The sequence below is a fragment of the Electrona antarctica genome (genome assembly GCF_951216825.1).
Source record: "Electrona antarctica genome assembly, chromosome: 11".
NCBI lineage: Eukaryota > Metazoa > Chordata > Actinopteri > Myctophiformes > Myctophidae > Electrona > Electrona antarctica.
In genome coordinates, this window is record NC_136792.1 from 29165939 (window position 1) to 29178386 (window position 12448).

The 12448-nt window shown below is 41.5% G+C and overlaps 1 protein-coding gene across 1 annotated transcript in view; it reads right to left on the minus strand.

Annotated features, from left to right (window-relative positions):
• Positions 1-12448, minus strand: part of LOC306933100 (cell adhesion molecule 2-like) — a gene marked incomplete at its 5' end in the record, with an annotated part of 176403 nt that overhangs the window by 14643 nt on the left and 149312 nt on the right. The window contains 3 exons of the mRNA XM_079515110.1: positions 8-98; positions 1141-1299; positions 9497-9634. Of these exons, the coding sequence (XP_079371236.1) occupies positions 8-98; positions 1141-1299; positions 9497-9634 (388 nt within the window). The remainder of the gene's footprint in view (positions 1-7; positions 99-1140; positions 1300-9496; positions 9635-12448) is intronic.

Genomic DNA, 12448 nt, shown 5'->3' on the forward strand with positions numbered 1-12448 from the left:
AGCTTACATGGGGTTGCCTATGGACACACACTCCAATTTGAAGTATTGACCTTCCTGTGGGATAATCACTGAATGTGTGATCTTCAGGTGGGGTGCATCTAAAAAGGACACAACCAAAACTGAGGATGTCATTAATTAAGTCATTATTATAATAATTATATACTGTAAGTCTTTGACACACTGACACAACAATAGGTATTTGTTGTTAAGTAGGCTAGTTATCTTTTTATCCACTCTCTTAACCCAAGATCAATATGAAACTAAAGTTTAAATAGGTATTTCTTAAAATATTTCAATAAAATATTTCCTCCTTTTAACATTAAGTGTGCCCGGATCTCCTCTTTGCTCTATATCGTTGTGTTATCCCGATTGATCCCAGGAGCACCGTTTTACCTTTTTTAAATGTTTTATACCTACACACCTCCTGAGCACCTGGTTGCCTCCTTGCCTCTGCCAGGTATTTCTTCTAATTTGTTCACATAATGAAATACTACATATATTATGTCTGTTTATTGTAATATCTTATATTTCCATCAGCGACCACTTAAGAAATTAAATCAATGCTTCTAGGCGGTATCCTCTGGAAATGTTGTACTATTACTCCTTGAGTTTTTTTCTTCTAATTTAATCAACATCAAATCACTAGAGCCGCTCTCCCTGTTTCAAGTGTTTCCCATTAATCTCTTGACCTAAAGAATAATCCTCACTCCTCACCTAATGCCAAGCACATTCTAAATCCAGAAGCACAATCTCAAATCTCGCAATTTACTTTCATTCTCATCACTAAAACTACGGAGCCCCCGAGTGGCCAATTGGCCATGGTAAGAAAAAAAAAAGATCTTGTTTGAACGAGATATTATCTCGTTTGAACAAGATATTATCTCATTTGAACGAGATAATTATCTTGTTTGAACAAGATTAATATTATGTCGTTCGAACAAGATATTATCTTGTTAACTCGTTTGAACGAGATATTATCTCGTTGGAACAAGATATTATCTCGTTTGAACAAGATATTATCTATTTGAACGAGATATTATCTCAAACAAGATCATTTATTTTTCTTACCATGGCCACTCAGGGGCTCCGTACATATGAGGTTTCCATCCGACAGCGACAGTATGCAGGGCTGGTACTCACAGTGGACTTCTAGGACTTCAGTTGTCATGTATGGGCTGGCCAGAGACACGTGCTCCACACTGCAGGTGTAAGCCACACCGTCATCCCGCCTGTCCACCAGGAACTGGAGGCTGCTCTTCACTGTAAACGACTTCCATGTGGCATTCACCTCCTTAGTGCCTGCAGAAAGCCAGTGAAGGGCACCATACTTAAATGAAGGTGGAGTACACAGCGGAGACATCTGTAAGTTGTTCAGGAATTTTCACAAGCAGCATTCTTTGTGAATTAATTTATTTGGGAAAAGAAGCCCAAGAAATTACAGACATATAAAATAGATTAGATAAGACAGACAGACAGACAGACAGACAGACAGACAGACAGACAGACAGACAGACAAGACAGACAGACAGACAGACAGACAGACAGACAGACAGACAGACAGACAAGACAGACAGACAGACAGACAGACAGACAGACAGACAGACAGACAGACAGACAGACAGACAGACAGACAGACAGACAGACAGACAGACAGACAGACAGACAGACAGACAGACAGACAGACAGACAGATCAGACTTCGCTGACAAAGTGAAGTTCCAGCCACACATTTCGTCTCTTGGACTACAAACTTCACACAAACCTTATTTGACTGTGACACAAAAAAAATAAAAAATAATAAGTACAAATATGCCATTAGTCATACTCAAGCCCACACTTTTACTGTTCATTATATATCTCTCTATCTAACCATTTAGTTAGTCGTTGGGGCCGGGCATTCACAAATATAAGGTGCAGTACTACCATACTGTATTAAGAAACACAGGACAGAAATTTCTAAAGCCTTGCACTTTGCCTTGCATAGAAGGTAGATAGAGAAGCATCGAGTGGCACAAATCTGCCTGCAGAGTCCATACTCCCACAGTGAAGCTGTCACTGTATTTCAAGAGGGTTGCTAGTGTTACCAGAGAGAGAGAGCGGGCATATGCAGAAGCAGCATTTCAGTATGTGAAAAGGTAAGCTTGGGAAAAGGTGAGGACCTAATACTTTATTAGGAAACAAAATGCACTCAAGCAATTTAACTTAAAACTCATTCACTGCCAGAGTTTCTCTAGAACAGTCTGCCTACACTGCCAGCGATTTTGATCGTTTTTTACTAATCTTTCAAGACCCACAGAATATTTAGTTCTATGACATGTAAAGACCAAATATCTCAAAAGAAAGACGAGAGTCTCTACTTTCATCGGGGTGAAAGTATGTCACTGCGATGTTCCGTTCTTTAGTTAGGCCTATTGAATATTGCTTGTTTTCACAAAAATTGCTGTCTGGGAACAGAAATCTGAGAAAAATCATGTAACATTAGACTGGACCGGCCGACTTTTTTAAAGATCACGTTATTTCTGGGTGTACATAATTTCAGAGAAAAGTCCTTAGTGTTAATTCAACTCGTGAGTCGTGAGGGCCCTCTCTTCCACCCAGTGTAAAGTGGCGGCTAACAGGCAGCATCATTGTCATTGCTCCATAGATCATCTAAACAAAGCAGCTTTTATAGCCTACAGTAAAACATTTTAAGCTCTCTAACATAATGTACAGGATGAGTTGAGACTTTCTTGGCCTCATTTCAGAGTAATCACATAATATGCATAATATATGTACTGTATGCTGTATGTCCATCCATTTTGGTCAAGTGGTCTCTAGCCAGGAACTGCATACTGTATGTGCATAATGACTTGAAATGAGCTCTGAGTCCATTAGAACTTAGAAGCGGGGTTTAACTGCTTATCCATGATAAATATTAGAACATATTTTCAGGAGTCTCAAACTATGTCAACTGTACCAAAAGTACAATTTTCTAACCATTATTTACACTCTGGAAGTGTAGTCTTTTTTGGAAGCTCCATTTTGTTTTCATGTTTTAATACTTTAGCTTACAGTGTGAGCTGCTACATTTGACACGTGCGTACATGAAGTTTTGCTTCCTTTCAATTGGTTATGGATTTTAATGTTATACTACCGTTCCCTGTTGCTTGATGAGAGAAACTTGTATCATCCGCACAATACAGTAGCTATAGTAAGTTGGAGGCTATGGACACATACTATATGGCATGTTATTATGAATATGAATTACTAGTGTGGAGTTGCCCCCAATGCATGCCCCCATGTGCTTTGGAATGAACATGACCCAATGCATCCAGGGGAGGCTACAACTTACTTTTAAACTTTTTTTTAAAATAAAATACAAACTACAAACGTAGTTTAATGCACTTTGGGCCGATTCATACTCCTATTTTAGAGCCGAAACAAAGTCGGTTCTGGGAAGCGGCTAGGGCCATATTTAGGCCCTAGTTATAGAGTTAGGCTCTATAAAAGTAAAATCATACTCCTCACGGCTAGGACCGAACTCGCTTGTAAATACTGGAGGTCGTTGGCATGAATATGTTTCTTTCCGGGAAATGAGCCTCGCATACCGGGTAAATATCTGACTGGCCCTCGCTGACTGGTGCGCCCTCCAGCCAGTCAAACACACCCTGGTCCCTGCTGTCCTGGGGGGTCGACCCCTGCTACAGCTCAAAGCGAATCTCCGCCCACTACCTGTCTGACGGCGGGGCTCCACTGGGCGCGTCGCGTAGGCGCTGCGTTCGACCTGCTCCACCGCGGGCGTTTGGAAGGCATGTCATCATCATTGGATTTGGGTAGTAGACGGTGGACCGTCACCTATCTACATTCATTTCATTGTATGTGGTTTTAATGATATCAGAAAAGCACATATACCGGTACGATTAAAGTTCTCAGTCGCCACGACTGATTTCAGTGTTTTTGATTCCATAGAACTAGAAGCCATCATCATCACGTCTTTGGAGCATCAGCGAAAACATTCTCTCAATGCATCGCGTGCATCATTTTACATATTGTGTTAATTGTTTAGGAATCAGCGCTGTGTGGGAGGGCACTTTCATGCTGTCTCATAAATCACACATTAGGACTTTTCAATCGTGAGACTTTATTTTGCTTTAATCCATGCACATATAGCTATATACGAAACGGGTCGGCGACTCGGTAGTCATCATCGAGAAATAAAACCAGCTATAGGATGATTAAAACATTGAGACGAAGTCGAGGTGTTTAATCATCCCAAAGCGATTTTATTTCTCGATATTAATGACCGCCAAGTCCGACCTGTCTATTATCCCCGGCCTTTAAGGGCTGCTCGCCGCAGTCCTTTATATATAGCCTATAGGCTGCCTACATGGATTAAAGTTATCACGACTGATTTCAGTCATTTTGATAAAATCTATCAAAAAGACGTTAAAAGTGTTATTACATTATTACCATCCCTGACTGTAACACTAGCATCAGGATAAAACATGTGGCGCACCGCAGGCATTGATTTGACAGTTTCTTTGATTAATTAGTGTCAATAAAATACTTTTCTCCACACTGGGACAAGTGTCTCATAAAGAGAAACAATAGAGTAAGATGTAAAAGATCAAACTCTGTTACCCATCATCGATCTGCAACGTGTCATCATGTTGGATGCTAAGTGTGCTTGCTTGCTTGTGTGTGCATGAAATCAATCTGTGCTTTGTACTAGTAGTGTGGGATTTCCGTTCTTTATAGCAGTGGTTCTCAAAGTAAGTGGGGTCCGGGGACCAAGGGTCCTTATTCTCCTTAACCTACAAATGCCGGCCTGGGCCATGGCTCAGTGGTCCAGGCACCTTGGCTGGCAATCCAGTCTGGCAGTGTGCCGGCCTTTACTGCATGTCTTCCCCCCCATCTCTCTCCCCATTTCCTGTCAGCCTACTGTCTGTCCCTCCATAAAATATATAAAATAAAGGCGAAAGCCACAAAAAAAAACCACTTGCCTTCTAAATCTGTAGTTCTACATACAAGCTTACAACCCATTGCATCAGCATCACAATCTGCTATTTTCCCAACATCTTGAATATCTTGAAAAATATTTTCAAATGCATATTAATTTGAGGGATGTTGACATTAAATAAATAAATAAAAATAAAACATAAACTGCTTTATAGGGTTTAGAATACTGAACCTGTCACCTATCAATTGTTGAAAAACAAATCACCAGAGCATGAAATACAAATGACATGTTTTTGCTATTACACCTGCTGTCGCCCAGGAACCTTTTGTGCAGGCGGGGCCCCCGTGGGGAAGGAATTGACTGACAGGCATTAATCTACCACAGAAGTAACAGGCTGCCCCCAGCACTTGTTCACATAAAAAAGCTTTTCATACAAAAAAACCTAAAAAAAAAAAACCCACTTGAGACAGAATTGACAATCACCTGATACTTTTTCAAAGTAAAGTTCCTCACTTAAGGTGTAGTGAAACAGACATTTTGGGCATTTTATTTTGAAGTTTCGGCTTGAAACGCTGGCTCTGAAGTTTCTGAACCAATCAGAGCGTCGCATCCCTCCAGGCTATGGGGTCTCACGTGCAGTTTTGTTTGTAAACAAAGTGACAGAGAGACGTGGGGCAAAGCAGGGGATTATTTCTAACCTATACACAACCTATATACATATTTTAGCGTGATGATTAAGTTTAAAACGAGTAATACACTGTCTGGATGTCATCTTGAATGAGATTAAAAACGGAGTTCTTTAATCAAAACCAGCTGTGTTGGGGGACAATGAAGCAATGTGAATCAAACTGGTGAGCTTAATTTTTATAGGCTTTTATTGATGTGGGCCTCGACACGTCATCACGCAGCACGTTTTCGTTTTCAGGAAGTCATTAAAAATATATTTGTAGGGAATTTGGATATAAAAACATGAAAATGTGCCCATTTATTTGGCATCCATTGTTAGGTATGACCATATGATGACCACAGATATGGTCTAAAAGTGTGAAAAACTTATTTTTCCTTTCACTACACCTTTAAAACTTGAAGATGACCACACTGGGTCTGTTTGCCCAAAACACATTATTTTTTAGTAAGTAATACTATTCTAATACAGTGCATCTGTGTGCGTGGTTGGCTTTCGGGTGGGAATCTCATATGTCCAACTGTTACTTTTCAGGATTCAAATTCAATTAAATCGTCTGTGCACGTTAGGGGCAAATATCGACCAATCAGAACTGGGGAGCAGAGCTAAGTAACTCCTGAAGGACAAGGATTTTCAACTGAGTCCAGTGAGGTGACTCATTTTTGTAAATTGGGACATGATACAGGTGGGTACCAATTTTCATACATGTAGGTGAAACCGTATTGTGGGGCTTAAAGCACAAAGTTTTGTAGGGGGCGATATTAAGCCATTAGGCCACGCCCCTTTTTGAGACGATTAAAATACATCATTTTTCGCCACTTGTGATGTGTGCGCAAAGTCTCGCAACTTTTCGAGTACGTTTAGCGCCTCAAAAACATGATTCATTTCAGATATAAGAATAAGAATAATAATCATTGCAATTTCAATAGGGCTTCGCACTACTGTGCAGTGCTGTATGAGCTTGTACATTTCTATTTTTGCTACTTTCGTATATGACATATGTATGATGAAGTAGGTCATTGATTTAAAATATGGAGATACAAGGGGTTTCTGCCCGACAGCAACGATGTCATTTTAATCCAGGGTATGATGACTCCTTTCATAGATTAATTTGCCACTGTATTTGTCATTGTTGACCTGGATCCTTGGGGATTCATTACTGTAAGTACATTTGCAGGGTAAATTGTTAGATGTGTTAATCACGTATAGCCGCTCTGCGGTAAAGGCTTTTTAAATATATAATTCCATTCCTGTAAGCATTTTGAGTGCCTGTTTCGTGTTTCAGATAGGGTTTGATATGTGACTTGACAAAAGAGGGCAATTGTAATACTTTGAATTATATTATACAAAGATGACAAGTTTGCTTCTATAGAAATAGGATTAAGGTTAGCCAAATATAATGTGCATAACAGGATGTTGCCCTGTATGGTCCCTCCTCTTACGGTTGCACTGGTCTTTGTTTAAATTCGTAACATAAGTAACTCTTCCGTAACAGGAGCCCATGCCCACAGATTCCGCTGTGGAGATCTGAATCTGTCTTGAGAGAATATAAACAAACAAACAAACAAACAAACAAACAAACAAACAAACAGCACGATTTCGATCTGATTTGAAGAAAGAACATGAGTGGAAACCAAAATGGAAAGGTGGAGCATTTGTGTCCAAACTCCCAATGTCTTCAGATCTACATCATGTTTGGATGTGGCTTAATTGTGCGCTGCTGAGTCCTGCTGAAGGACAGGTGCTACAGGCCATTTCCACAGATCAACGTGAAGCCACCAGTTCTGGACTTCCACAGCTACAGTTGTACACTGATCTTGCGTCAGAGGCACTTTATTCGTAATTTGGGGATTTAGCATTGCGTAAGAGGCGTGCCCCCGTAATATTTTCTATCTTGTGCCACAGCCTAAATCCCTAAAACACCTCCGCTACCTGTTACATTATCCCCCCCCAACCCCGTGACGTTTTTCTACAAAACGGTATCAAGTGAAAAGGAAAGTTCGGGAAATCGGATTAATTAAACAGACTTTCACTGAACTATAAGGCGAAATAATATTGGAAATTACATCAGTTGCTTCCTTACAAACTAGCCTTTAATTGCCTTTCAATAAAACCACATTTGGTTGACACAAGTATACGTGTTACTGATTATGGGGAATTTTACATTATTGTAATCCATTAAATATTTGCTGTGCAATGGGGTGATGAAACTGAATATGCCATGGCACAAATCAAATAACTTATTTCACTAGACAATTAAACACAATGGGCACAAGGAATTGACACTCTGCTGATTATAGGGAAATTACAATCACAGAGATTTGCGGAGAATTAAGACAGAACGAGACCTCTTGAGCTGTGAATGTTCTGCAATATTGTGAATTGAGGCAGCTCCAAATCAGGAGCGCATTCTTTTATCAAACAGATTCACATTACGGGTGGTTTGAAGAGGCGCTTTCCGTTGTCCTAAACCTGTGTGCATATTAAGACAGCAAATATAGGGAAAGCGCATCAACACGCCTACAGACACCCGATAAGGAGTTGGCAAAATGTATAATGGTTGTGTGGTCGCATGAAGATACCGTTTACAAAATTACAGATAGTAGAAGCTCCTAAATGCGTAATTCACGGAAAGTGGTTAATGCTTGCGGGTAAGGCATGGGATACGATAGAGCCCATAGTCAAACAAGTTTAAAGTTATGCTATTAATTATTATTACTCACATAGACCTTGTACATAGTACATAGAGGGAGAGAGAGAGAGAGAGAGAGAGAGAGAGAGGTGGCATTTGTGATGGACAGCAGGTCTAGTTGTGAATGCTGTGTGCCAACTCACTATTGGCCTTTCAGGGATACTTGCATGTCATTTCAACAAGGAAACGTCATATCCCAGCCCCTTTCCCATCAATCATAATGCCATGCTGGCCAGACACAGACAGTACCACCAAGACAAAAACGCTCTTGCAAATCTTCAACAACTCTTCAAGTGAAGTCTGCTCGGCACAATCAATTAAAAGACCTGCGTAGAGCTCAAGGTACACACACACACACACACACACACACACACACACACACACACACACACACACACACACACACACACACACACACACACACACACACACACACACACACACACACACACACACACACACACACACACACACACACACACACACACACACACACACACACACACACACACACAGTTTTCAATTCACTATGCTAGTAAGCTTATGGCCAGTATTGTCCAGGTTGTGAAATGAGGGTCTTTCAGATGAGGTGCAGCCATGCAGGCATACTGTAGCTATTTGTCCACATGTTAAAGTCAGTGGAAGTGCAAGGGGGGCACAGTCGGTAGTGCTGTCGCCTCACAGCTAGAAGGTCCTGGGTTTGATTCCCGCTGGGGGGCGTGTTCCCTCCTCTGCGTCATCAGTGCCCATACCCGAGGAGGGGTTGGCGAAAGGGCCTTTCTGTGTGGAGTTTGCATGTTCTCCCCGTGTCCCCTAGGGTAGGTACCCTCACAAAAACATGCAGTAATCCTGGTCTCTAAACTACCTCCCCCTGGCCAGCCGGGGCGCCTGATGGAGGGGAAAGGAACTGGTCGGAATAATGTGTTCCTTCCACGCGCTATGTCCGGCCGGGAAATTTCCCCCCTGTCAGGTATTTTATTTTTTGGATATTTACAAATAATGTTCTCTTATGGGGGTCTGCAGCCAAGTATATATCAATAGATTACAGCTAAATCCTTTCTGGACGCCAAGGCGTGTGAAGTAATAAGATTCAATAACATGAACGTGAAGTGAAGGTACATATTTGACTACATGATGAGAGGATATTACATCACCATTGAAAATCCATACAACAGACGTACCTTGCACCTCCTTGTCATTTCTGAACCACCGGATGTTAGCAGCAGGTTTGCTGCCGGATGTAATGCACGTCAGAGTGATCATGTCTCCTTCCATGGCAGGTTTTGTGAACCCAGTGATCTCAGGCCGCAACGGCATGCCTACAGTACAAGCAAGACACATTGAGGTTAAAATTTCCACAGAGCATGCTACATACTAGCGTCATGTCCAGGGGTGTACTTGTACATCATGTCCAGGGGATGTACTTGTACATCATGTCCAGGGGGTGTACTTGTACATCATGTCCAGGGGGTGTACTTGTACATCATGACCAGGGGATGTACTTGTACATCATGTCCAGGGGGTGTACTTGTACATCATGTCCGGGGGGTGTACTTGTACATCATGTCCAGGGGGTGTACTTGTACATCATGTCCAGGGGGTGTACTTGTACATCATGTCCAGGGGGTGTACTTGTACATCATGTCCAGGGGGTGTACTTGACGTGCGCTGAACTGAGGCGAAATAACATTGGAAATTACACCCATTGCTTCCTTACCATCTAGCCTTTAATTGCCTTTGAATAAAACCATATTTGATTGACACAAGTATCATCTACGTGTTACTGATTATGGGGAATTTTATATTATTGTAGTCCATTAATTATTCTCTGCGCAATGGATGGATGAAAGTGAACGAGCGAAAGCACAAATCAAACTAGAAAAAGTGCCCTTCTGGGCACAGGTCTCCACCAGGAGGATAGGACTGTGAGATGTTTGGCAAAATGTTTAGGATTAATATAAACATGTTTTTGAGGCATTTTGTTCCAAAAATGTGTTTTGCAAAAATCAACCTGTTGGTGGCGCTATAACAGGCCAATGTGAAAAGGGTGGGATATATTCCTCAGCCTAGTAAGAAAATGTGTGAAAGATTTCATGTAAATTGCATGCTGCGTTCATGATTTGCGGCTTTTGTTCAAAACGGGGCAATCTTGCAAACTGTGAAAGCCAATTATAGCCAATTAGGATGGAATATGAAATATCGGACAGATCCAACGTGAGCACATGACCATAGAGATACTGTGTAACGACTTGTGAGATTTTTGGACAGAATCTGGAGGAGTAATATCAAAAAATGTGTTTTACAAAAGTCGGCCTCCTGGTGGCGCTATAAAAGGCAGATGCGGAAAATGCAGGTCAACGGTTTGTCCTTGGCCTCTAGGGAGTGTGCATGCAACGTTTCACGCAGATCGGTGCAGTTTTAGGTACAAAATGTGAAAAGCTGCCTCATGGTGGCGCTATAACAGGCCGTTCTGGAAAATGTGGGGCAGAGGTTCATCGTTGGCATCCAGGGAGTGTGTGTGCAAAGTTTGGCATCGACCGGGTTAACGGTGCCGGAGATTAGCTGGTAACGGACGGACGGAAGGACGGACGGACGGACACACACACACACACACACACACACACACACACACACACGGACGGAGTGCAAAACATACTCTCTCCCCATGCCTTCGGCCTGGTGGAGACAATAACTTCTTTCAATAGACAATTATATAAACACAATGGACACAAGGAATTGACACTCACTTCTGCTGATTATAGGAAAATGACAGTCACTGAATTCCGTCTTGCCAAATTATATATTGGGATGTCATGTTAGGCGTGACGTTAAATCAATCAGTAACATAAATAAGTCCCAGCTAGTGGCTTTAAAGCATTATTGATTTGAGAATTCTAGCTTGATATAGTCCAGGGAGAAAAAGATTGATTTATGAATTGAACACAAATGTCTATGTCTATTTAGGTAAGTTCAGTAACGTTACTATGAATAAAAACTAATAAGAAAATAAAAAATCACACCTGAGTGAACTGAGCGGTGCATACATTTATTGTTACTGTACTGTACTGTGCTCTGTACTGTATTGTAGTGTACTGTGCTCTGTACTGTACTTTGATTTATTTTCTTTGAGAAATGACAGTTACCGTATGGGGGGTCCCCGGAACATCCAAACCCCTGTTTGGATGAGCCTGTTCCGGCGAGCCTTAATTCCCAGGTCCAAAACGGTCGAGAAATGACAGAGTTACCGTGTTGCAGCTTTCCGTGCTCAGAAATACAGGGACACGTATAGGGACACACATAATACGGACACACATAGCTGCGCAATGGAGTGGAGGTAGCGCTCAAAAATCATTCCTGTGTGAAGTGAGGGGCGCTCTTATCGTACATCATCCATTCATTGTCAATAGGAATTTAATCTTTGTGTAGGACAAAAATAGCCGATTTGCTCGTCTACATATGACGTACATTCTCCATTCATTGTCAATGGGAATATGTTTGTGTAAGACGAAAATGTACACTATAGCTGAATATAGGAGGGACTAGCGCCCCTTATTCAACCCCTCAAAAAGAAAGCTGTTAATGTAGAAAAAATCACACCCGCGCTCTTGTCATCGTACATCAATTTATGTTAGCGGACATTTGACATAGCTACATAAGGTCCCTTATTGGCCAAGCATTGCTTGTTTACATATGATGTAAGTTTTCCCTTCAATGTCAATGGCGTTTAATGTTTTGATGTTTAATTTACGTCATATGTAGCGGAATTATCAGCTCTTATCATCATATATCATCATGTATCATCTCATACTGGCCTCATCAGAATGCCTGTTGCCTGTGATTGGTTAGCTGATTTGCTCGTTTACATATGAAGTACATTTTCCGTTCAATGTCAATGGCGTTTAATGTTTTGATGTTTAACACCCCAATCGCCCAGGACGAAGTTCACCGTCCTTTCTATTAGTAACACCCATCACCCAGGACAAAGTTCACCGTCCTTTCTATTAGTAACACCCAGCGCCCAGGACGAAGTTCACCGTCCTTTCTATTAGTAACACCCAATGCCCAGGACGAAGTTCACCGTCCTTTCTATTAGTAACACCCAATGCCCAGGACGAAGTTCAACGTCCTTTCTA